The sequence below is a fragment of the Psittacula echo genome (assembly GCF_963264785.1).
Source record: "Psittacula echo genome assembly, chromosome: 4".
Taxonomy (NCBI): Eukaryota; Metazoa; Chordata; class Aves; order Psittaciformes; family Psittacidae; genus Psittacula; species Psittacula echo.
The window spans coordinates 48,632,408-48,659,772 of NC_137738.1; the positions used below are offsets into that span (position 1 = coordinate 48,632,408).

The 27,365-nt window shown below is 37.6% G+C and overlaps 1 protein-coding gene across 12 annotated transcripts in view; it reads right to left on the reverse strand.

Annotated features, from left to right (window-relative positions):
* EYA4 (EYA transcriptional coactivator and phosphatase 4) overlaps window positions 1–27,365 on the reverse strand; it is a gene marked incomplete at both ends in the record, with an annotated part of 129,221 nt that overhangs the window by 35,351 nt on the left and 66,505 nt on the right. For 4 of the 12 annotated variants that reach the window (XM_080615543.1, XM_080615544.1, XM_080615541.1 and 1 more), the window contains 4 exons: window positions 776–842; window positions 6,101–6,193; window positions 11,230–11,298; window positions 12,497–12,621. In XM_080615543.1, the coding sequence (XP_080471669.1) occupies window positions 776–842; window positions 6,101–6,193; window positions 11,230–11,298; window positions 12,497–12,621 (354 nt within the window). Of the gene's footprint in view, window positions 1–775; window positions 1,008–6,100; window positions 6,230–11,214; window positions 11,299–12,496; window positions 12,622–27,365 lie in introns of those variants that run through there. The other 8 variants (XM_080615545.1, XM_080615546.1, XM_080615539.1 and 5 more) reach the window with 5 other exon arrangements.

Consider the following 27,365-nt stretch of genomic DNA (forward strand, 5'->3'; position numbering starts at 1 on the left):
ACATACATAGAAACAAATAGATAGCACACTGGAATCAAGCACCCTTGTGCACAACACTGACTGTAGGACAAGCAAATTAATAAACTGCCAACTGCAGCAGTTCCATATAAGATCTTCAGTGCTTTTTCCTAATGGATTCATGTGATTGCCCAAGAGTCTGGTTTCCTCAAAAAAGAGAAATAAATTCTCTAGTCCTAACAACACCCATTGGCTTAAAAATGAAAAAGAAAAAAAAAAAGGCAAAAGAAAAAAAAAAGAGATTAAAAACTAATCCAATTTATTTGCTTTTTAATTTGCTTATGATATTAGAGAAGGAGAAGGAAAATGTGGTTCATGACTGTGGAATGTTTGGAAGCCTTTGGCAGTAGTGGCGCTGGGAGGGTCTGTGAGCGGGTCACCCCTCAGTATGCATCTTGCACATGCAATTGTGATTTCTACACATACACTGTCTTCTTCAAAGTCTGTAATACATTGCCAATACTGTAAAGGTGCTGATGTCTGAGAACATAATACTTTGATTTTTTCCTTCTGTGTGCGCAGTTATCCAAGGGTATTTCTTATGCAGCAACACTGCATAGAGCAGGCTCTTACTCTGCAGCCACATGAGGGAAAAAAGTTTGGAGAGGAGCTAGTACTGGAGTCAGTACTGAGGCTTAAGTATTTTCCTTTCTCTCTGTTTCTTCTGCTAAGGAGCACTTGTTTGCAACAAACCACAGAACTGCCTACAGCCAAGGTCAATTCCCTATAAAAGACTAGAAGAGGTGCAGACACTAACTTGGAGGGATATATCTGTGGAGAGTATTGGTGCGCTGATCTTGGGCTGTAGCCACTACTTGTTATTACTGCAAAACAGAAAACAAAGAGTACAGCAGTTAGAAACATCATGAGACCAATACAGCCAGTCTGCATACCAATGCGGCAACATTAGCAGAGAAGCTTATTGAAATGGACAGCTTTTCAACAGAGTAGATGTTACCTGGACTACAACACCTTAACACAAAAATTAAAACCCCACCAAACCATTCACCACTGTACAGAAATCTTTAGCTGGGATGGGTGTGTTGTGCTTTTTCAGCTTGACTTGACGTGTTTCTGAATATACTGCAGAGACACACATTTCATGCATCATCTGCTATGCACACACCATAGGTCTTTCAAATTTGCAAGGTTTTATTAAAACTGGTAGCTAAAAAGAATCTTGCAATTTAACATATGGTATTGCACAGGATTGAAATAACATACATATACTTTTAAAGTGTCACATTAACAAGTTTAATTTTAATACTGGATAGGAAAAATAAGTTTTATATGGATGTGGTTAATTTTAGTCAGCTTGGGTGATGGAAGATACCAGAAAACAAATGACTACTAGAAAATGAATAGCATTCATTATCAACAGGCAATTAGAACATGTCCAGTAACAACAATAATTTTATTTCAAAAGTAACCATGAAACAGTCCTGTTCAGTAGCCATCAAAATTGTGTATGTCTGTACTATTCACAGATGCATTCTTCCAAGAAAGCTAACAGAACAATAGTCATCTCCCATTAAAATTTCATTCAGAAGCGGTGCTCACGCTGGATTAATTCCAAGTGTTTGGAAGTTTCCTTTAGCCATCTGTCTTGACTAAGACAGATGTATTCCAAATATATGTACTCTAAAGTGTTGAACCAATCCCTTCAGAGCAAATCCATACTGGGAAAACATACAGAGTGTCGTTATTAGGCCATCTGCTGTTCATTCACTTTTCAAAAGATTAAAGTAGTACACAACGAAGCACTGGAATTTCTTTAGTCTAATCAATCATACTTGTACTTCAAAGTGTACCCTCTTCCTGAGCTGTTCATAATGGTAGCAGAAATGAACTTTCAGAATTATATAAGTGACAAATAGGTTTAGGTTCCTAACTATTTTATGAAACATGATATATTTCTACCTCCAGGCCTAATTAATGTCTTTGAGATCTATTGCTTTGAACATATGTAGAACTTCATATTTTAAAGCTAGTTTAAATGCATTTAGATCACGTAGGACTTAAAAAGAAAATACAGTAGAAGAAAAAAAAATATCTTTTTTAAATGTGCAGCTGATCATGGCTTGAAAATAAGAATTAGGTAATAATTTTTGGAACATGTGCCACTAGATTTAATGAAAGAGTTGCTGATTAAAAAGATATAGAGGGTTTCTCTGTGCTGGAAATCTGCTGAATTTAATTTTGTGTGATTAATTTTTTTTTTTTTTTTTTTTTTTTTTGATGCCTTTCTGTGATTTAAACTCAATCCAGAGAGTGATCAACTGGGTGTGCGTATGCTTATTCTCAGACTTAGACAAAGCTGTATCTAGCAACATGATCAGTCCATAGAACTCTAAAAAGTGCTCTTAGATATTTAAGGCTTGAAGAATAATTAGTCTTCCCTGTTGTATCCCTATGACCTTTCTAAAGAAAAGCAATAGCTAGCAGAGTGACCTTGGTGATTCTCAGGGCAAGGAACTTTTGTGATGCATTACTAGCTTATCGGTTCCTTTTTGCCCATACTGCTCCATTTTTTGCCTGATCATTTGCTGGATGACAGCCCACTTGATTAATCAGTTTGGTTAAAGCACATTTACCTTTCCACCACACCTGATGTAAACAACAAAAATTAATTACTGTTCATTTAAATCACTTTAGCTATCAAAACCTAGTGGTTGTTTTTCCAGCAAAAACTGTCCTGATTGCTTTCTTATTCTTTCTGCATATACCTTATTTTATAAATTCAGACAAGAAAATAAAATAGTTGTCTGGCTTTGAATTTCCCCTTTTTCTTTCATTTTCCCTGATGATACTACCAGTTGTAGGGAAGGGAGAGAAAAATATGTAAATGCCTTCAAAGTAAACTGTGTACTTTAATAACTAAAACTTTTGTTCCTTTCACTTTCTCTGGTAGCTTGTCCCATCAATTTGTGCGCTAAATTTTAGGCTGTGAGATGTTTGAGAAACACGCAATGTAAGACCTACCATAACAGAACATGATGACTGAGCAGAGCCTGTATCTCCTAGATCAGACTGTTAAATCTAAGAGTTACCAAACTTAAACAACTTTCACTGTCAGACAGCATCTATTTCAGAGGACTACTGGAGATGGAGGACATGATGGAGGCAGACAGTTTTTTGTAACTGTGCCACTTTATATTGCCATTTATACGAATGGGGCTAAACATTGGTTTATGTTGCTTATATTAAAAACAAAGTCAAAGCTGTTCCTTCTCAAAAAAACTCCAATATTTCCAATATTTCACTAACTGAATTTACCAGGGGAATGCTCTTCAGGGCAGGTTTAAGACCCCTTATTTCTTAAGTCTCATTATGGCACCAGGGGCATATTCCAGTCCCCACTAATGCCGATTCACAGAATGGACAAGAAGCCAACAGCCTGCTTTTCCCAGCCACTCTGTTAGCTCAACTGGCCAAGGTGGCTGTGGAGAATTTAAATGACCATAAACTGTTCTGAAGCCATATGTAGAGTTCAGTATATTAACACAGGCTGGAGGTCTGTATTTTTTGTTATGCGTCTGGAAAATTCTTTGCAAAGAGGTTAGGTTAAAAGGATCGCGTTTAAATAACAAAGTAAAATGTCTACACACAAGGGGATCACGCATAGGTTATACAGCAGTGGTGTTTCCTAACTATGCCTTTATAGCCTTCAGAAATTGTTTTTCATATCCTTTTTGTGGGTAATAAATACTAAGTAAAAAGGATGATGAGAACTTCAAATGTCTCTCTGTGCTGCATTAAAATGATAAACAGTTCTGAAATTAATACACTATTGAAAGCAATATAAACACAGGAATGCATGCACTCACAGTACAGCAGCTGCAGCAAATTCACAGAGTATGAAAATGCTCAGTTCAAGGCTGTCCAGCTTTCCACATCCTGTGTATACCCACCCCAACCAGGGGCTGCTGCAGGACCACAAAGATTCAAATAGAACATACCAATATTAATTACCAACTGTCATTCTTTGAAGGAAAAGGAGGAGGAAGAGGGGTGTGCAACGTGACTCTCCGCCTGGCTAACCTTTGCTAAGAGGCACAGTTTCTCCCAGGGGCGGCTCTGCAGGACAGAGGAACCGGAGCCCTGAGCGTGAGCTGCAACACATGAGCTGCAACCCTGACGAGGAGCTTTCCCAGTGAGCTGAGCAAAGCCACCGTGGTAACTGTCACTCTAAATCCAAGAGATCAATGTGCTTTAGTGTTCAATTTTTCAATCAAAAATTGGGGTTAATCACAGTTACCTGTGACGCTTAATCTCTCTCTCCTGCCCTACACCTCACACAGTCTGTTTGACTATCACTTTCTGTGTGTTACAGCTGGTCACTAGGGACAGAGCTGGCTACTTACACCCCACAGGGCTTGTTCAACCTTCTGCTCAGCTCCAGGACATATCATGGGTTTTGACTGCCCTTGGAGCACAGAAATCAATTTTAATGGGTAGGACATATGAAGGAGAGAATTTTTATGTGGTAGACTCTCAAATGCATCTTAGCACCAAGAGAGAGATATGAAGACCCGTCACAAGTGGTGCTCCTCAGAGGTCTGTATTGGGACCAGTCCTGTTCAGCATCTTTTTTGGTGATAGTGGGATTGGGGCACCATCAGCAAATTTGTCAACACTAAGCTGTGTGGTGTGGTCAACATGCTGGAGGGAAGGGATGCCATCCAGAGAGACTTTGACATGCTTGAGAGGTGGGCCTGTATAGAGCTCTCCTCAACACTGTTTTTTAAGTCAGTGGAAGTTAACGGGTGAGTGGCACCTGGGGATATTAAGCTGTTACTTGGCTATCTAAACCTGAACTGGAGGCTGCAATTTTTGGTACCCTTTCATGAAAATGTTTTAGCTCTCTTCTGCACATGGAATCCAACTCACATGTCTTAAATACATGGTAGAAACTGATAAAATTTCACCAACAATGAAAAAACCATATATATGGTTGGACAATTTATAATCTGTAATTATTACTAATAAAATTTTAGGATAGAGTAACAACAGAGTGAAAAAGAAAAGCTAATTTTTAGTCAAGACTATTAATTTTTTATGGAACTCGTTGGACTTAAAGCTGATGGGGTTCCTTTCAGTATAATCATGAGGAAAACACTTTCAGTTCTTCTAATCAGAAACTGTACACTCTTGCTTTACATGTCACAAAAGACCTTTTCTTCAGGCACTAGATTTGTTATAAATACTTCTATGAATAACCAACTTCAGAGTATATCTGCATTTACTAATACCTAAAAAACAATTCCAGAAACATACTCTCAATTTTTGAAATTGCACAGAAACATTGTGATTTCCAAAATATTTTAAATAGTACTTGACTACCTAAGTCTAGCAAAGTAATAATAGTATCAGTGTGGAGTGGCAATTCCTCGCTTCAGTGACATTTCAGTCAGGCCATCACTGAACTAGTATTTTCAGATGCAAAACTTATTCTCGCCCTTCTCCTTGTTAATACTATTATTAGCAGGACTCAGCTTAACGATTAGAATGCAGATTACTTGTACTTTTTCACAGGTCAGCATCATTTCGTAATTTATATGAATCTACTTAAAAATTGCTGTTTATTTGATTTTTTTAAGAAGCAACTGAACCTTATGATTATTTAGAATAAGATATAGACTTTATTTTTATGGAAAGAAAGTAGCTTCTGGCAATCTGGTCGGTATTTAACTGCTCATAAGAATAGAAAGGTTAGCGTTGAAATAAGATTTTAAATTTTACAAATTAGAATGGCTATTACAGATACAATAAATTTTTTTGCTTCCTAAGACTGGACAAGACTAACACTGAGAAAAAATCTGAAGTACAGTAACATTATTACTATGAGATTTTTGCATACAGTAATCATTTTATGCATCATTAAAGCTTCTTTAAGATCACAGCTCATGAAAATTGCAATTTTCAATTACAAAAATGAAAAAAATATTATTATGTATTAAAATGTTACTTTATTACAGTTATTTAAAGATTACTTCCATGCAGTGAAATGTTCATTAGTGAAAGTTATTAAATGCTATATTAATGTGCATCTAACAATATGTGATCTTAATTATGGCTTTACCTGACCCAGTAAAAGTGTCAAGCGATCCATCTCCAGTTGTTGTTGTTGTTTCACTGCTGTTCATGGGTTCTGTTTTGACTGCAAGAAGAGACACTACATAGAAGAATAAGTAGATATGAGATTTTACTTCTATATTTATACTGGAGTCCTCATGCCAGTCTCACTAGCAGCAATCCAGCTAGAACAAGCATGCGGTGCAACAGCTTCAGCCTTCACTCTACCACCATATTGAGACAATCTACACTTGCTCTGTCTGGAATGGTCATGCATTTACATAGCTTTTTATTTGTGAGTTCATCTATCTATTGGTTTTAGCAACTGGAATATCTTCTGGGGAGATTTCAACCTAAATCTAATTGATTCTAACAATTCCCTAAGAGTAGCAGAACGGAAGGAAACATTAGTTGTCAAGGGATGTAGCACATAACAAAAATAGTTCTGCTTGACAAGTGAAACAATAATAATATGGTTTCATGCTCATATGGAAGCAAATTACTTTAACAGTGCCAGCATTCTGCCTTCTCCCTTCCCCTTTTACAGAGTCTGTGGGGGTTTTTTTAGGTAGGTCACCAGCAAGCAGTTTTCCATAAATGAAGAGGAAAGTTTAGAAGAAAACAAAAAAAAGTGAAAGTACTCAAGTAGGGCACAAATAACCATGACAAGTCAGCTTCTAACTCAGAGGTTACCAAGCATTTGGGTCCACTCTGAACTCAAACTATTCCTTTCAGATCATTATGTACTCTAACCATCCAAGTTAGTACTGAAATCACCACAGAGGCAATCTGGATTTTATAGTTTAATATGTTACATGAACAGACCATCTGGGATGTACTTTTGCAATAGAGTTTGGGAACCACCCTTCTAACTGATGTAGTAAGAAAGAGCTGTACAGAATACACCACAGCTTTTATGAGATGTTTGACTGGCAAATTACCATGATTGCTTTGTGAAGGTCAGTTAGGAGTATGTGTGAGGCTTTAGCACATATGTATCAGCAACTTGCTTATAGATACCAAAGGACAGGTCACTGTCCTGGGGTGCATACTGAAGAGGCAAAGAGGACCTGCGAGAGCCACCACCAAGGTTATATGCTAGGTATCAAAATTCCAAGGACACAGCCTGGGATTTGTGGAGAAGCCTTTGCTGTGACAGCCGGGCTGGCAGAGCCCTCCAGCAGGTCTAATATAAGCCAAGCAAACACATTTTCTGCCAGGTAGTTTCATGATGCCTCTGTGGGACATCAGCTAAGCTGAACAAAGTTCTCACCTGTCAACATCACTGTATCCACATTTTACTTTACTGGAAATAGTAAGGGAAGAGGGTGAATTTCATGTTCTGAGCTGGCAATGTATTTAAAAACTATGGCTCAGATTCAAGTCACCTAATTTAGCCATACAAACGGTGCGTACTAATATCCCTTTATGTTCAGTCAAGAAAGAAAGGTACTTCTAGAGGGTAATCAAGTACAAGTACAGCCCAAGCTGCCCACGGTTCACCCTCCCTCTTGCAGTCTGTAGAAGAACAGGTGGTGGATGAGCTAAATAAAGGATTTTGTTGTCTAATGGGAGAAATGTCCAGAACACCTACACAACCATTCTGCTATTCTCCCATGTCACGGAGCTCACTAGGCACTGCAGAGCTATCAATATAGCTACCTGTGAATGGCCTTGCATGAGCTACCTCTCCTACAACATCACACCCAGTTTCCAGCCACACTGCTTAAGTACATCAGTACATCATGTGGGATGCTGCAGATGTCTTCAATTGGACAAGTGACCTATGCTGAATTCAAAGGGGTGCCTGTTTAGATTAAGTAGGGAACATACGAGAAATTGGGATGCATTTGTCACTGTGACAGGCAGAGTGCCCTGCAGTGATAATCAAACCAAGTAATACCTCCTTACACAAGTTATACAATTGCATCTTCCCATTTACTGTGCGATATTGAAAAATATCTGAATGTGTGTCTTTTAAATGTAAACTTTTTTCCATTATTGTTTCTCTTAACAAAACTGACACACCCATATATTCTCCCTGCAAGCAGCAGGATGTTAATTCGATATGAATCATCAGGGAAGAATTCCAGCCACATTTTTTCAAGCTGTTGTGCACTCCTTATCATTTTGTTATTATCTCCTCATAAAAAAAAAAAAAAGCTGTGACAACTATTACATAAAATGAGCAGTCATTCACCAATGAAATTTACATAAACAAAAAGCTTAACAAAGTTAGTGCCTCCACTGAAACTCAGGCCTCTCAGCCATGTGGAATATGTACTGTTGCATGAAGCATGAACAGTAATTAAATTAATTTGTTTTCTGATTCCTATATACAGGTGTCTGCACATACTTCAGCAAAAGAATGAAAGAAAAAATCATACTAAGTTGGGAAGTTCTGTATTTTTCCGTCTGAAGATTTTTGGTAATATTTTACTTTCTAAGATGCATGTTTCTTTTCCCTGTAGAATGGCCATTTACCTACATGAAAAAAACTTTTAGTACTTTTATCTCTCTCTATTCAAGAAGGTATTCCACTATTGCCCACTGCAGCTACAAACCTGTGTTCAGTACTGCACCCAGACACTCCAGTATGTGCCTAACTGTTATATTTAACAAAAACTTCAGTAATTAATCGAAATGTTTACTTTAGAGTTGTGTCTAGCTCTGGTTAATGCCAGTTGCACTGCACCTCCATCAGTACAAATAGTCACCAACTTTTTCTTTCCCTGTCAAACAAAAAAGGATCAAAACCAAAGGAAACTCTCTCGTGTACTTAACTTGAGGAAAGCCATCATACTGGCGCTGTTCTTTGTTGAAAAATACGTGTACAAAGTATTTATATGTTCTTGACTTTAAACAGTTCTACTTCATTACATTCAGATTTTATCACAGTAATGAATTCATCAAGGTCTTTCCTCAGTGTAGCTAGAGATTTGGACTATTACCTTTCTTTCTTTATGTTGCATGTCATTAAATCAAAAGGGGAAAAATCACACACAGAATTATCCTTATGTTTCATAAACGCATGGTTCTGATACTACTATTGCAACTGCTGTAGACATAATGCAAATACTAAGAGTTTCAATCAGCATTTTTGATGAATACTTTAAAGACTGTACATTTAATATTCTATTTTCTGAAGTGTGAATTAGGTGTGGGGTTTTTTTGGTTTTTTTTGTTGGTTTTTTTTTTTTAATATTCTGAAACAGTAAAATTAAATGAAAAGCAGTCTCAAGCTGGAAATACATTCGAGTGTTTCTACCAGTGAAGACTGCACATGTCAACAGAGTAAAGCTACCATGACTGTCAGGGGCTGGGACATATGATGTACAAGGACAGGCAGAAAAAGACAGACTTGTTCTGTCCTGGGAAGAAAAGGCTGAGGGGAGAGTTAATTACTGCCTGCAGCTATCTAATGGGACAGACCAAAGATGACAAAGAACAAAAGCACACTCTTCTCAAAAGATGCCCTTTGAGATGACAGAAGGCAACAGACACAAGCTGAAGCAAGGGGAAAATCCAATTAGAGGAAAATTCTTCGCCATGTGAGTACTCAGGCCCTGGGACAAGTGCAATGACACCTTCACCTTGGAGATATTCCAACACTCGGCTAGAGACTCTCTTGAGCATCATAACCTAACAGCAAAATCGGACCTGCTCAGAGCAGGGGTTGGCCCAGCTGACCTCCAGGAATTCCTTCCAAACTTAATTATTCTAAGATGAACTCAGAATACAGCTCCCACCCAGTCAGCAGCTTCTACAATACATATTCTTTACCTAATGAAAGGACTTAACAGCTCAACTTGACTTTTACTTTACCAACCTGGGTTTTTTTTTTTAACCTAAAGAACCTCTGTATATTAAGGACTGAAAATGAACGAAGACTTTTAGGGGCAAGAGATGCTACTACTATGCATGAAGCATGACAAGCAAATGGAATAGCTATTAGAGCAACAAGTGTTACTGAAAGCTCACATAAATCACTAAACCAAAGCTTGTCATAGGAATGATTTTCCTCTTTCTTTTAGAGAGCCTTAAGGGTTTTCCTAGGTACATAATCAACCAGAAGCACACCTATGGAAAATTAGATTTAATGCAAGTAATGCAAGGACTTTCTCATTAGATGTCCTCACTACTGATAATTAGTACTTAAATTATTACCTTCAACATTATGTGAATGTGCTGAACACTTAACTCTGGTAAGAGACTAAGTTAGTTCAGTCCTTCCTTAAACTCTTGTAACTGAGCAGAAGCATTCACAAGAAATTGATTATTCTAACAAACTATCTTTTGTGTTCAAGTCTGAACTTTTTTTTGGTGTAAATTCTCTCTGTAAATTATCTGTGTTTTACAAGTGGCAAGCTAATTCTGAGGGAAAGTGTTTGAGATCTTTCTAACTTTAGTCTAACCTGCACAGTTTAAGCACCTGTGTAATAGCCTGTAGAGGGTCATAATGATGGATGGTTACATCTATAGTTAATCCTATATGTACTGCAACAGCATCATGTATATAATGATTAATCGTTATAACTGATAAAAATTAATAATACATGACCAGAACCTCATAAATGAAAACAACAGCTTGGAAAATTTGGCCAGATGTTTGTAAAGTTGCAAGTTACATAAAGTAGCACACTAGACATAAGCATTAATTAATCATGAAAGAGGAGGAGTAGTAACAATAATGTCAATCTTGATTTGTGCTCAAGTAATCATGCAATGTTTTACCTAAAAATTCAAGAAAAACAAATGGGCATTCTGTGAAAAATCCATTGGACTGATTTCCAGCAATGCTGACTACTGGGAGTTCCCAGCAATGCTGATCACCATGGGGATCTCCCTGTTTCTCAGAGCATGTAGACAGTTAAGCTAATTTTAAGTGGGTTAAATTCTTTCTCACCAAATGACTTTCAAAGTATGGTAAGATAACCATTTATTGCAACTTCCTCCCAGTTTTTTGGTTGTGGGAAATGCCTCTGAGAAGGGGTGGAAAAAAAGGGTTGGGGAAAAAAACACTATGAAAATATTCAAACCACATAACAAAAGAACAGAGCAAACCAAGAGAGATGTTACACAGCAGTCACGAAGGCACACCAGCACACGCATGCACTGTACCAGAGTCTCCCATACTTGTTGCAGAAGAGGGAGTACTGCAACTCAGCAACCAGTCTGCAGTATTTAACACAGTCATGTTGTCTCCTGAGAACAGGAATGGTATAACAACAGTTCATTCTCCCAATGTCTGTTCAGTGTATGTGAGTAGTCTTCAAGGCAAGTAAGTTGGTTTTGCAGCTTGAGCCAAGTCTTTTAACTGCATTGTATGGTTTTATGAGTATTATTTTAACTGGTTTGTTTATGCAAGTATAATATAGAGGCATCTAGTTATTGGTGTTCGTTAATGATACGCCTGAAGTCTTCCCTTCCTTTTATGCCAGAATAAGGATTGCATTTAAAAATACAAATAGGTTGAACCTTAATGGTTCAGCCCTTCTTTCAGAGCTCTGTTATTCCCACACGCACAGGCACTTTTTACTGACATTGACTTCTTTTTTTTTTCAATAGGAATAAGTCAAAAAAAAAAAAAAAAAGCTTTACATTGTGGCCAGAAAGAGCAAACTGAAAACAAAATTTCTTGGTGCCAACTGTTAAAATAGACAGAAACATACACAACCCAAAAAAAAGAGGTCTGAAACTTTAGCTTGACTTGTATCCATGGTGTCTCTCTCATTGACACAAATGGGAACAGGACGCCATCTCAGAACCTGGTCTCCTGTCTCCCACTGATTCAATTCATTTAAGGCAGAATCTGTTATCTGAAAGCACTGGAACATCAGTGTTATAGCTGCGTGGTAGTGCTGTCCCTACAGTAATAGATACAGCAGTAATGATCAGTTACTTTTGTGGAAAACCTAAAAATCTCTTCATGATAAACTTTCATTATTTGCAAAGAAATGGAATTAGCATGTTCATCATGTAAAAATATTACCTAAGCCTAATTTTGATGTACTTCTTTTGACAGAGATTGTAAATTAACCTAAATGTTTGTAGCTCAGGGTATAAGAGTAAATTATTATCCAGCAGTGAAGTATTATGTAGAAAATTATATGTTTCAAGTTACCAGCAGGTTTAACCAAACTTTTAATACTTTGTTCTAATCAACCATTTCAAGATTTTCATTGTTTCACTTTTGCACAGTTCTGCCTCTTGCTTCAACTGGTGCCAGTCAAAAAAGTGCTGTTGGAATTAGCAGATTTACACGGGTATGGCTGCCATCTTACCATAATTCTTGTTGTGCTTACACTGTGTTTGCGTTCATCCTTGAATTTATACTTAAAAATGTCTTATGACTGAAAACTAGCTCAAAACTTTCAATGTGCCAGCAGTGTCTTATACTTACCTCCTGTTCCATTTGTTGTAACTGATGTGCTACTGAGATTAGGTTTATCCAGTTTGGAACTACCCGGCGCATCACTACTTCCAACAAGATTATGAGGACTGGCTAGATCTTGCATTTCCATAGACCTGTTAAAGAAGAAGGTGACAGTATTTAAACACATTGTGATGGTATCTGTAATCATCTGCTTTTTTGATAACACTTTTTTTTACTTGGGAGAATTTGTAGTGCAGCCAGATTAACATATCAATATAAGTTCCTTAAAGACCATCTTTGCCCTTTACCAAACCTTAGAAAACAAGCCAAAAATTTGATGTGAGTAGCAACAACACTCATATTTTTCACTTTCCTTTTAGGGATTATGAAGTAAATGACACAGGCTTATGAAACTGCTCAAAAAGCTTGTAAAAGATGTGCATGAGGGAGTGTGTATAAACAGAAGGACACCTGGAGGAATAAATAGATAAATGCATGCATGTAGGTATTTCTTACAGAAAAACAGAGACACTTCTTAGATGAAAACAAAATTAAGTGAAATTAAGTAAAAAGTCAGTTATTACACAAAATGTCAGAAAAGGAATTTCTGTCTCCCATTATCTGTATTCCAACTACCAGCAGTCACTGCATCCACACCAAAACATAGGAACAGATCATCTATATGAATGAACAGTACAGAAAGATTTTTCACTCTTACACAAGCATATTTCTCAATAGCTCACTTGGTGTCTTTTTTCTTCTGAGACATTTCTAGGAGACTTGCAAAATTTCAAGTGTATTTAGACTGCAATGGATTTCAGTGCCACAGTTGTACTGGGAGACTGTGGACAGCTTTCATTCAGTGACAACATACCTGCCTTTCTCAGACAATGCAGGTGAAGTAGACAAGGAGCATTTCTTGTTAGACTGGTAATTGCAATCCAATTTGCAATGAGTGCTTGACTATTCCTTGCTTCATTTATGAAATAATTACACAGATTTTTTCCCCAAAGAAACATTTCTGCTATGTATAAGTAAAGTTGCCAGCCCATCTGCAACAGGAGAACAATTTACCATATGTATACTACAAAGGCCAACAGAAAGATTGTCTTACAGAGCTGTAAAAGCCCAGTTACATTGTAGAAGATCGAAATGGCTAGGAAAGGGATGAGCAGTTGGGATAGTTCAGTAAGAATAACTGTTCCTGTATATTTATATTCTGACCAGGAAAACCAGTGGCAAACTGTTAACGCAACAACCAGATCTTACTTATGTATAGCAAGTTTCACATTTCACTTTGAAATTACCTATCTTCCATGCTGCACACATCCTCCTCTTGGGACAAAAAAAAAACCCCAAAACACCCAACCCCTCTCCAAACTCCAGCATCTTTCAATCAAATACAGGCCTGTTGTCTAAATCTAGTATCTTCCTCCAAGATAACGAAAAGAAATAAAACCCACTTAATGAAAAAGTCTCCCATTTTGTACTCCAAATTTCATTGATCTCCTTCATTGCCTATCATTGCATTCACTTAACCCAAGACACAAATTCAGAGCTTTAATGTCTTGAATATGTCCCAGGAAACGTAGCAAAATGCACTGGAAAATGCACCAAGGCCTTACCCAAAGGCACATGAAGCAAAGAATCTCATTTACTCTGGTAAACACTCAAATCAAAGCTGAGATGCACTGATACTCCACTGTCAGGGCAGCCTCCCAGCAGCAGTCTAGATGAGCTGGGAAAACTGCTATTTCAGGAAGCCATGCAATGGCAGGTAAGAATTTTATAGCCATATTCAAGGAAATGCAGAGAGGCATAAACTGAGATCTGAACTACTTTGACCTGGGTTTCTTTACCTAATTGTACACACATTTCTACACATTTGTCAGCAGTGTATTGTATTTATTGTCTACTGGAAATGTGATCTATGTTAGATGAAACAAAATGCAATCAAGCGGTTTACAAGTCCATCAGTTTTTGTTTAGTAGTTCCTGTACAAGGATAACAACTAAAGGTTAAAAAAAGTCTGTGAGTTTCCATTTTGCATGTGTTTAAGGGAGCAGGAGAATGCTACACAAAATAAACAGTGTTTCATTGCATATACAGTGTAATACTGCCCACGTGTTCACTTAGCAGTTTCAATGTCATGATTTCCTGTTCAATACGATTTCCCCACAAATACCTAATGGGCAGTTCTAGCTTAAAAAGTTCACAAGTGCTTTATTTTTTGTTTAGCATGACAATTACAATAATTTCTTTTCAGACAGGCATATATCATGGCCACAGATGTAAATGCTTCAGCAATGTTTCATAAGCAAAATCGTCGATTTACCTAGCTAGTGTATTTAAGAAGTATCCATCTTAAGCACTTTTCACACTCAAATGAGTCAGATTTTTTTACTCGGATCAGATTTTGTTCATCAGAAAATGAAATCCACTGATTCTCATTTGCTTGGCAAAGAATACAAGAGTCAAACTTTGTAAAAGGAATAGTTTTTGATCCACACCAGCAGGAAACCTTTTGTGCAGAAAAGTATTTTATTTGCCTTACATTTGTTTTCTAAAGCACATGGCATCCCAGTCCACAGACACAGCAAGTTAATGAACTAATATCATTTTAAAAGTAGTGTATTTACAAATACACATTTTCTCTTAATGAGTAAAAGACATCTTGCACTTATTGGAAGTCTAGTAAGGATAAAATGATATCCAAACCAACAAAAAGTTTCACAAAACCATGTGCATACATTATACTTATCCTGGGTGCTCTATACTGTGTGAACAAGCAAGGGGATTATTTTAATATATCCCCATGTGATTTATTTATTGAAGTGCACATGTGACCTTCTGTGTAACAGATGTCATTCAATTCACATTTCTGGATGTATTTGGCTTACCTTTAGCCTAAAAATTCTCAGGAAGATGTAACAGCCCTGCTAAAATCTTAACAGTTTCAGTGAATGGAGGATTCAGGAAAAATGCTTAATAAAATGGATGAAATAATTCCAACATCTTGAATTCATTTTGTCAAACTAAATGTTTATCAGAGTCCTGCTTTCATTGAGTTAATCAGAAGCAGGTTTGGGTTCAGTATGCGTTTTCCTGCTCTAAAAAAAGTCAAAAAGAGTGATCTCCGAAGGACCAATTAATACTTCTAAGTTTATCCAGTTATTTATTGAAGACTGTTTTCTGGTAAATGCAGTGCGTTTCAATTTAAACAGAATAAAGTTTGCTGTTAAAGCCGCTTAAAAACCTACATTGTACAGTTTTATTTTGCATTTTTTTGTCCTTCTGCCAGGCACGTAACTGTTTGAGATTCAGTTTTCCCCCTCTAACATTGTCTCAAGCTACTTTTTACAGTAATTGATTAAAATGCTAAGTTGTAGCAAAGGATAACTTTTGAGAGGAAATGGATTACTTGGTAAGAAGATGTTTTCGTTTTCTCTTGACTCTTTTTTTGAATAACATTAGCAGGCTTTCAAGCTCCTGAGCAAAATCCTGAAATCTGGCAAAATGTTTTGTCTTTTATTCTGCTTTGGCTATGCTTTAAGTCCTTGAAAACTGGATCATTTTAGAGGCTTACTGGAAAAATCTCTAAAATGTCCCATTTCACAGAACAGTCTCCCAGATCCCTGTGGGCTTTAACTCCAACCTTGATGTGGACAATCCTACCAAATTGAACAGCATTTGTATCAAAAAGATGGCTGCGCAAGAATCCTGGGCCTTGTACTTTAGAGCACATTTTGTTTCCTGAGCTGAAGTGACATCTTTTCAAGGGTTAACCTATGTTCAGAAATTGGTTAAGGAACAGCATCCAAAGAGAGAAACTCCCCCCACTCCATCTTTACACAGGCAGCCAAAGAGAACTGATGATGCACTCCAGAACACCAAAGTGCACAGCCCAGCATCATAACCCAACCTTGCACAGGAAGGTTTAATGGTTATGGCTAATTATGATGGCCCAATTTGACAAGTGTATCACTGTATTTCTGTATAGCTTTTGCTTGTATTATATTAAAAGTAAAAAGCTCAAACCTTGCTTCTAGGGTTGTGTTTTTAAGATTCCTGGGGTTTTTTTTCTTTCATTACAATCACATTTGTGCTCTGTTTTTCTGTAGCAAAATTAAAATCTATTTCAAGAAAATTTGAGTTGTTATAACTTTGTTATTCCATTTACATTTCCAATTAAACTACTATAAATGCAGACTAAGGGCTGGGTCCTTACACAACTCAAAACTCCATTTATTATTCACGAATTCTGCAAGTAGATAATATTTAGATAATTTTCTTCTTTAAAGAGATCATATTTTAAAATGTAAACTTTTTACCACATAATCCACTTTTATTGTAGTTCACTTTTTTGCTGGACTGAAAGTATGAAACCATTTATCAAAGGTTTATAAAAGGATAAATATTCTAATGTGAAAATAAGTATTTCAAATTCTAGTCTAACCAGAACATTTCACAGATACTGATTCCTCACTGTACAGAACTGGCAGCAAATCCAAAATGAAACAGAATTGAGAGGAGGATTAGCTAAAGGTTATTTAAAATTGCATAATTTTATTCAGTTTACAAATTAATCAAACTTTTTAAAAGGTTTTTACAGGATTTTTCTTTTTAAAATTATTTGATAGGAAATTCTCCACATAATTTTCTTTAGCAGAATCTTTACTAAACTTCAGTGTGGAAAAAATGCACATTCTCTCTGGTTATTTTCCCCCCTGCTTTTCTTCTATCCCTCCTGTTGTAACAGTTCTCACATATCCCAAACTTTTAAACCGAAACCTGAAACCTTGTCCAAGTAAGATGTGAGCTACCTTGGAGCTTCTGAAATTACACAAACATGGAATTTCCCTTTATTTAAAATTAACTCTCAGAGCAATATGAAAGCTGGGTAACAGAGCTGCTCAGACTCCACTAAATCTGCCTCCTACTGCTGCCAGCTCAGCTCTCCGGTCAACTACAGTTCTGAAGAGAAGTGGGGTGGGTTTTTTCCATTTCCCACAGAAATTGTTTTAGCCAGGTCTTTCAGTCATGTTCTGAACATGGCTAGTGAGCCCACCTCCCTTCCATACATAGTCTGAACTGGCTCATACAAGCCTTCCACTCTGACAAAAAATTAGAATGGATGCACATACACAGATTTCTTCAGTCTGATCAAATCTACGTAAAATCTGCAACGAAGTTTAAATCAATAACAACAGATACATTTATAGAGGTTTTTTTCTACGTTATTTTTAGAAATCAGTATTTTAGACATTACATTCACAGTTAGGCAAAGGATTTTTCATGTTTACTTGCACCTACACAAATGGTAAATAATGCAATTAAGAACAAGTTACACCAACCCTTTAACAGTTCTCAAAGACTCCAGTGGGTAGCAATATAGAAGGGAGCGAGGTATTCTGAATGATGGACAGGTTTCCAGAGGATATACACATGCATATAAATATATGTACATTAACACACAGCTACATGCAAACTTTTAATGACTTTCTGGTGCTAAATATCCACACACACACGTATAATAAACACACGAATACACAAAAAATCTTTTTCAACTTCCACAAATATGCAACATAACACACAGCCTAAGAACACTCCTCAAATGAGTAACGTTTTGAATCATTACAATAACCAAAAAATGCAGGTTAATAATGTTTTCTTTTTCATGTGCTTTTACGCTGCCTTTGTGATTTTTTTGCTACTGTAAAAGATAATGAAGAAACAGCAAAAACAATGATATAAATTTGTTCCATTGAGATGACTGCCCCTCTTATTCTCCCAGGCTCATCAATCTCTCCTTCTTCTTGAGCTTAATAGATGGCCAAAATAGCAGATCGTTCGCTATTCTAGGCAGTCTCACAAAAGCACGCCTCTCCACCATGTGAGTTCTGGGAGCTTGCCAGAGAGTTAAAAACAAATAATACTGCTGGACACTAGCAAGACCTCCTTTCCACTCTCCTTAAGGCCTCATTTTTTAACTTGTAAAGTGATCTGATGCAGTGCTAAGAAGCAGTAAAAACCGTCATGCTATAGGGACAAAACCAGAAAATGCTCGTCCAAGTTTTATTTTATTCCTTCAACAATCCAGAAAATAAGTGCTAAACATTTTGCAACCATCTGGGGATGGAAGATGGATTCTAGATGTATATTTTCTATTTCTCATGGTTTTGAAAGTAGGGCATCAACTTTCATATTAAAGAAGAGAAAATCAAAACTAATGTCACATTGGTATTCCAAGAAAAATACTTCTCTGTCAATCTACAACTAATGTCAGAGAGAGGATATCAAAGAGAGAGGACCTTAATGAAAAAAAGAATTAAAATATTAGAGTTTTTCTATGTCAAAAAATATCACATAGGTAATAAATAATAAAAATATCACGAGGCTCACCTTTGTAGAACTGTAAGTGTACGGTAAGGACTATACCAGGCTTCTTATGAACATGGATGATTCGTTACAAGCTTGAATATCATCATGCAGCTTCCCAGAATATGACTTCAAGCTCACAGGGAAATAACCTTTACCCAGGGACTGCAATAATTGCACTGTGGAGAAGGTCCTTCTAATAAAAAGTAACAATAATTTGAGGAAAACTCAAAAATGACTGATATTGTTTAATAGTCATTTTGATCTCAACAACACTGCTTATCTTGCAGAGGATGGGACTCCTTAGGTGACCCTTTGGGACATAAAGTGGCACTGGCTGTGGTTGTATCTCAGTTTTTCTTTCATGCCTATTGTCCTTCTCTTGGCTATTCAAGCTCTAATTCTAGGAACAAAAAACCTTTATGCAGACAGTATTATTTTAAAGGAGCTGTCTGACAGGCAGTCAGTGTCAGTGCTTGGGATACACTTGGTGCAGAGGGGTCAGGTGAGAACGTGGGCAAGCAGGTTTGGTGACAAAGGCCAACACTGGAGCATGCTTCCTTGTGACATTCACAGCTAGAGAAAAAGGACATTTGTTTCAACAGCACTGCAGTTTCCTCCCCACTGCCGCTTCCTATTTCCCAGGTAAACTTCTGCTACCACCTTCCTTTTCGGACCTTCAGATTCTCTGTACTTCCTGACACCAAGTTGCCAGGTAATTTTTGTCTTCATTAAATCTATGCCTCCCTCTTTTCTAACTGCAGGAGCAAACGGCAAAGGCCACAGCTTTTGTTATTCTAGTATATGGCCACTGCTATAGTAATAAGCGGATATAGTTTTATTTAAAGGGATACATGGATTTCTTCTTCATGGGTCTACTGAAAAAATCTGGCTAAATACTGTGAAAAATAATTGCTTACAAATTCAAATTTATTTTTGCTGGAAAAGAAAAACTGACATTTTCTTTTCTTGCCTAAGGAATAAAATGAAGGTGAAAAGGTTAGGTTTGCTCTGGTGATGACTAAACACAGCAATGAATTCAGAGAGCTTGGATTGTCATGCTGTATAATTGCTGAAAACTATTATTTGCTTAAAAGTCAGTAACTGTATGGTTTCTCTGGTTTCTGATTGACTGAGACATTTTATTTCAGTTTAATGTCATTTAATGTGGTTTCCAGAAAACCACAGAAAACTGTCTATTCTACTGCAATTCAGTTGGCCACAAATCCACATTACATTATTTTCTCACTGCTTTCTGACTTTTATTGAGAATGAATGCCATTGGGAATGAATGTTGTTTCCCTGACACAATTAAAAGACAAGTAAAATTAATTTAGATTTCCATACTTGCGGATAAAGCATAGAATAACTTCTAGAAGCCATTTCTGGATTCTCCTTTTGGACATGTATTCCATTTGTCCAAAGCCAGTAAGTATTAAAATGAACAGATAAAAATCAAGACACACAAAAGGTGGGGAATACATTAAATTATTTACCTCAGCATAAACTTCCAGCTCACCCTCTTTATGCTCAGGAGATTTCTTCAGTTACAAGACACAGGTCTACACTAGCAAAACGGGCAGGCTGTCACTGAAAAGGTAGATAATGGGAAGCCTTTTTTCCATATGGCTCCCTTCCACCTCACTTCCCCACTCTGCAGCTTGGGATTGGTTTGATTTGATAAAGACAAAGAATAGTTTTATATGGGAAACTATTATATTCTGATGTAATAAACTGATGCACACACAAAAAAAGCAAAGCTATGCAGAGCAATACCTTCTGGCCAGCTGGATCCCAGCCTTTGAGATCTCTTTTCTGGGCTGTCTAAATGTGATAGCCACAGGTTTGATGTGATACGGTTTTAGCTCCGGGTGTGTGCTCCAGACACTGGAGGAAGTATCTGGAAAGAGGTAATGCGGTGTCTGAACAGATATTTCCCGTCTCCTCAAAGAAAAAAGAAGCTGGTTGGAGAAAACCACTCCAGGAGCCAGACAGAGAATATCTAATCTAAGAAGTGGCAAGGATCAGGGATTGATGGAATAGCAGAGATAACAGAAGGGAGCTCAGTTCTCTTAGCCCAGGTACAGGCTGGTCCATCCTGAACCTGGGCTGTACCGGAGCATGCCTGACAGGCACCAGCTGGCACACACCAAACCCATGCCTAGGACAGCGGCAATGATCCCATGCCACAGCTTGGGCAGTGGCATATTCCCCACGCTGCCACAAGCTCAGGCGTGCTGCCCACAGGCTGCACTACAGGGTTCTAGTCCTGCTGTGAACAGAAAACATATAAAGGTACAGAGGAGATTAAAATCATGTTTAACCTGCTACTTAAAAAAAGGTGACTAAAGTAGGTTTTGAAGTCATTATGTGATCATTTAAATAAATCAAAAGCAATAATGACACTGTCATTCCACAATGAGCTGTCAACTATCCAACTTACATGAAATACAAACTACCAGTTTACAGATACTTAAGATCTAAACAAGTCCTCAGATCACAGGGCCACATTTTCAAAGAGTAGTTCACCCAATAGCTCCCATTTCCACTTCTGATCACTTCCAGATGTGACTGGCACTTGCAAATTCTGTGGTTCTTACAACATGATGAGCTGTGTCATAAACAAATAACAAACATTTCTGTGGGGATGGCTGACATGCAAATAACAAGACTGTGGCCTTCCCTCCCATGCCACAACTTCTGCAGAACTGCTCCGAGTCCTATCTGAAAAATCTGCTAGGAATTTCAGAGTCCTGGCACGTGGCTCTTTTCCATCAGGGACTGCTCAAGGGAAAAGAAGCTCTTTCAGGTGTGCTGTAATTTCTTTAGCCACCAGCACAGGGTCTTGCAAAAACTTCATCCAACCTCGGAAAGGATGAGTTATGACGACAGATCAGGCAGAACACAGGAGCTGCCAAAACCGTGTAGTTTTCATGTTCCATTCAAGCTTCACATGTTAATGCAAACATTCTGAATATTACCTGGGGGGTTTTGTTTGTTTGTTTGCTTGTTTGTTTTTAACTACAAAATACAGAGAGCTACTGACAAGCAAGCTTAACATGGGAAGGATTAACCCATCTCACTTTTAACAGTGAAAGTCCTACTAAAAGTTAAACCTGATCTGAACCTTGGCTCCCAAGACAAATATTCTGTAGTTTACCTCACGTTGAGCACATGATGTTTGGCTCAAAAACAGTTTGTGTCAAAAGTAGTTATTTCTGTTCTCTAATAACAGTCACAACAATGAGCTAGGTTTTGAATATGAAATAAATATACGCAATTTTCTCACTTTCTAATGCTTTAACTAATTCAGCATCTGATCATTCTTATTAAGTCCAGGAGACTTTATTACCTGTACACCTGAAAGAACTGGGAGAGTACTGCATTCACTTTTAGTAATTAATTACATTCAAAACAATTTCTGCTATCCTGAGCAAGAGAGAGAATGATGCCTGATAAATGTACTCATGCTGTCTGCCCTTTACAATTGATACCAAATGATTACGTTTCGTTTTGCTTTACTGTTTGATTTCCCCAAGTCATTTTATAATTTGAGACTCAAAGCATACACACAGTTTTTTATGTAGCTATTTAATTTGGAGTGAAGTAGGTGATTTTTCTAAGAGTCAATAAATATGTGTCACCAAGGACTCTGGGGCACAGTCTCCCCTGAATTATCCCCTTGAGCCACAGGAAGCAGGTACCAGCTGCAAACCTGTATAACACTTCCAACTCAGCCAGCACACTGATATCCCAGCTGGGCAGGGGGACACCTGCCTGCCCAGGCACAGCCACAGGAGTAGAGCACAGGCAGAGCCACGGCACCAGCCCCTCACTGTCTCTGTACAAGGCAGAAGTGGAAAATAGCCTGTCTGTTGGAGACTGCCCTGTATAGCTCCCTCTTCTAAAAGCCTGCCTTACACCAAATGGTTTGACCTCGCTGTGACTTCTGACATACTGCCTAGCCTTTAAAAATCATTAAATATCCACTTCTGCCCAAGTCCTGAGGAGGAAACCAACCCTACAGTGCTGTTGGTTTTTATGTTCACACACATCTATACTGTGGACATAAGATAACTTTTAGCACAGATTCCCAGTGGTCAAGAACCACTGGTTTGTGAGACAGGGCACTACGGTAGGAGATATTAATAATACCATGGTTGGTTTTTATAACTCAATTATTTTTGTTTCTGAGCAAATTTTGAAATATTAGTGTTATGAAACATGGTATAATAAAGAAATACTAAGGGGGATGAACACGCTTCTCAGGTGCTGTTTTGAGAAAGTCATGAAAAGCACTGCGTCTTTGACAGCATAGGGTTTTGAGGTCTTTTTCTATTTAATTTCATCTACATAATTAGAAGGAAAATAAGACATAAGCCTGAAATAACATAGGAATAAAACATGACCTTATGTCTAGTCACCTGCCAGTTGCTTCTACACTGAAAAGCAGATAAAATCCCCAAAACCCTTAAAAATTAAAGTGATCGAGATTCAGCTGTAAATTGAAACAGTACTAATATTAAATACACCAAACAGTGCATTCTCACTCTCTGCTCTCTTCTGCGCTTGCACCACACAATAAACAATTCTGCTAAAAAGTTGATCCCTGGAATTGTTTTATTTATTTGGGCACTACATATGCCTTTCTCCATAGATGTGCCAAACATACCTTCCCACAGACTTGCTACTTCAGTCCTGGGCCTCTCTTAAATGGCAGACAAGAATCCGCTATGAATTAGATTGAGACTATGATACTCATTTTCACATTTAACAAATCCAGATTTGAACTTAGGTTTTCAAAGGTGGATGGCTAGTGGAAGGCAAGTGTATTTCATGCTTCAAGGGAAGGTAAACTTACCTCTGCTCTACAAACAACATAAAGTAATTCCCAAGGAAATTTTACAATAATATGGGCTCATATCACAGCAAATTATATCACTTGGCAGCTAAACCGGAGAACTAAGTCCATGAATTGCCAACAAAACTCAAGGCACACATTTGGATATATGGAAAGCTTTGTGATTTCTAACAGAAAAGAGCCTGCACAGGCATCTGATGGGACCCATAAAGAGGGTTATCAGCTAGAAAGGAGTGTGTAAATTCTGAGGATCGGATGAAAGTTTTTGCCCTTTTTTTTTTTTTCAATAAAAACATTCAAAAGGAGCAGATAGAACAGACAGACCATCTGCAATGTAACCACATAAAAGACCCCTGGGCAAATCCAAACCCATTAGCAGAAGTGCTTGACAAATCTGCCAAAGAGCCAGATGCTGCTTAGGGTGGAGGCTCTTTTCTCCACTTGTCATCTGGATCCTCTGACTGGTGCTCCCAGAGGAGGACAACGACTGGTGCTCAGACCAAGCTGTGTGTGGAGAGAGCTGAGGTACAGAGTAACTCCCTGATAAAGCTACCTTAACATAGAGACCACGTCTGAAATACAAAAAGTAAAAACAGTTTTGACACTCATGGGTGTGATGTGTGGCAGATGCAGATGTTAGAAAGCAAAAAGCAAACTTGCAATTAGTTTATTTGCATGTGGTCTCTTTTTATATGATATTATTGTTGCTCATTCTATTCTTGTTTCCTACATTTTCTTTTTAGTGACTGATAAGGATCTAGTAGGATGGCAGAGGTGATTTTTGGCATGTTGAATACTAGCACAGCATACTAACTGCATGGTGTTAGTTAAATGCTTATCAAGTACATAAACTGACTGATGATATTTAAAACGTGTCTGAAGAAGTTGCGAAATATCTAGCCAAGAAATTACACTTAAAAATATTAGGGGGAAAAAAGGGAACCCTTTAAAAATTAACTGTACCAATCTCAGAACAGGGGATTTGGATCTATACGGACAGGTTTTTTTAATGACTGTATTCTTGTAGGAATCTATTCAAGTGGATTTGAAGTGCAAAGTAGGTGGAACCAAGTACTTTTACTACTCAAACTCACCAATGGTAAAATATATCTGGACTATCCAAGAGGTCAAAGAAGCTGGAAGAGAGTCTGAATTAGCTCTCCTATGTACTGCTGTAATGTGGTATGACAGAGCAAAAGATAGACCAAGGAGGAAAGAAAGAAACAGAGCTCCTTCTCACTGTAATTGTATGTGCTGCACTTGAAGAACCAACACTGTCATTTTAGGAATCAAAATCCAGTTCAGAATTAGGATAAGGCTCTAAGAAGCTAGCGGATTAAGTCAAAATACTTGCAGGTATAATCTTAGGTTATCTCCTTTTACTCAAAAATAGTATTTACCCAAGACATTACTGAAGGTTAAAAAATATTGAATTCTGATTGCTACAATTATTAGTACAGAAATACAAGCACTCCTTCTCTCTCTCTTTGAAATCAGGAAGACTAGGTGCGTACTAAAAAGTACCATGACTTAGTAGATCAACAGAACTAGTCAAAATGTGGTAGGGGGTATGTATAAGGAGGAAGAACAGAGCAGGAAAGGGAAGTATAATGAACGCTCATATTTTAAAGGTCAATCACTTGGACTTTGCCTACCCACTTTGCAATATACTCACCTCACACAGAAATTCATTGCAGGCAGCCCAGTGACTGCCAGACTGACATCTTGGAACTGCTGGCAATCCAAGAGCACTTTCTAGTGAATGCTGCCTGGTCTATAATACAGCATGAAGAACAGACATAAAAGTGAACTTACATGCAACTGGTTATAGCTCAGGCTTAATGTTGTGCTCGCATCATGTTCTGACAGAAGTAAACTGTCACAGGCAGGCAAGGAGGACATTCATCCACTCACCCACACTGGTATCTGATCCATCCAAAATAGATGAGTAACAACCAAGTGCATGCTAAGCCCTGGGACAGCTCCATACACCTGCATCTCCAGCTCGAGAAAGTGGATCGGGGACAGTGACAACAGACTTGCAAATGGACTCAAAATTGCATTTAACTGCTGCCGTCAACATATATGTTACATTCTGCCATCTGTTTATCAACTAGTAAAGACAGTAGAACACATATTGTCATCATTTCTGCCTGGTGCAAAAATAGCTGTAGTTGCCCAAGTTATACTATGCAACAGCACCCATGTATAAAAGGAATAATAAAGCGGGTCGGAGATACAGATGGAAGAACTGCACCACGCACTGCTGTACCTGTGCTCCTAACCAGTTGTTCTGAAATACTGACTATTGGATTACATTGATTATTTCAATGTGCTTTCAAGAATCTTTACTTATAATAGTCATGTTAAATTGCCAGCGTACACTTTTGCTTATAGGTTGCCATTTCTGGTGGAAAGCTATTACTGTGAGCAAGTTGTTTTTAGTGTGCTTCTTACACATGAAATTTTGGAAATTTTTGGTGTGTTCTCTTCAGTTCTTCACTAGTCTCTTTTCTGATTTTAGTTATTTATGGTTCTCTTGGTACTGAACCACCATTAATGCATATTGATGCAGCTCCATATTTGCAAGCTTTTCTCAGAACTTATGAAGTGCACTAGCATGCATTTAGACTGAAAGGCACTCCTCATCCCATTGTCTATGAGTGAGGATGTTTTCATGGCTGGGGCCTGCTGAGTAACTTGCACCCTTAAGCAGGCTCAAAAATCACTTTGGAAATTCACAGGCTCAAAAAGACACCTTGGAATTCACAATTATGTCAAAACTATTAATTATAAAAATATATGGGGTGGTCCCAGTCCTCCTCACAATTAGCCACAAACATAAGAAAACTTCCTTTCTCTGAAGAAAGACATGTGGAAGGCATGGATAGAGATGGGTACATAGCAATATCCTGGGAGATGCCACCTTTTTTCATGTAATAGTAGTGAGTAAGCTAGTAATTACTCAAGACAATGGGAAATTTTCACAGAGCTCAGTCTAGGATAGCAAAAGGGACAAGATTTATGTGTGCTGGTTACAGGATACCCTGGTTTAATCCATACTCCAAGAAATACATAATACTTGCACCAAGTGGAAAGGCTTTCATAACAGCTTAATGTTTTGGACGTTTACTTAAGATATTTAAGACATAAGGCTATATACAGTGAATAAATATATAAAATATCAACTACTTTTTAATTCCTATATCTTTGATTTGTTGAGTGAAAACTAGGAAAAAATAAGCAGTCATTAAATATTTTAAGAGTAGGTGGTTTAAGCCATTATTCAATACGATTTTAATAATTTTCAAAATACACCTAAGCAAACTGGAATGCCAGCCTGTTTCTAATGGGACAGCAAATAAAATAAATCCTTTAAATTTAAATTAATAGACTCCAGCAGGCACTTGCATATTATTTTGTATTATCCACTCTTTCTCATAAATAGGACATATTCCTAAACAGACAACAATAAACTGAGAACTGTTAAGAGTAGCATGCTTCTCTCTTTCTCAGAGATCTTTATCTCATTTACAGAAGCATTTGATTTTCTTCTATTTTTGAAATACACTTTAAATCATTAGTGGTGGTTGGTTCTTGAATCCCAATAGCACAAATCTATACTAGAAAGGTCTTATCTTTCATAGTATGTGATGC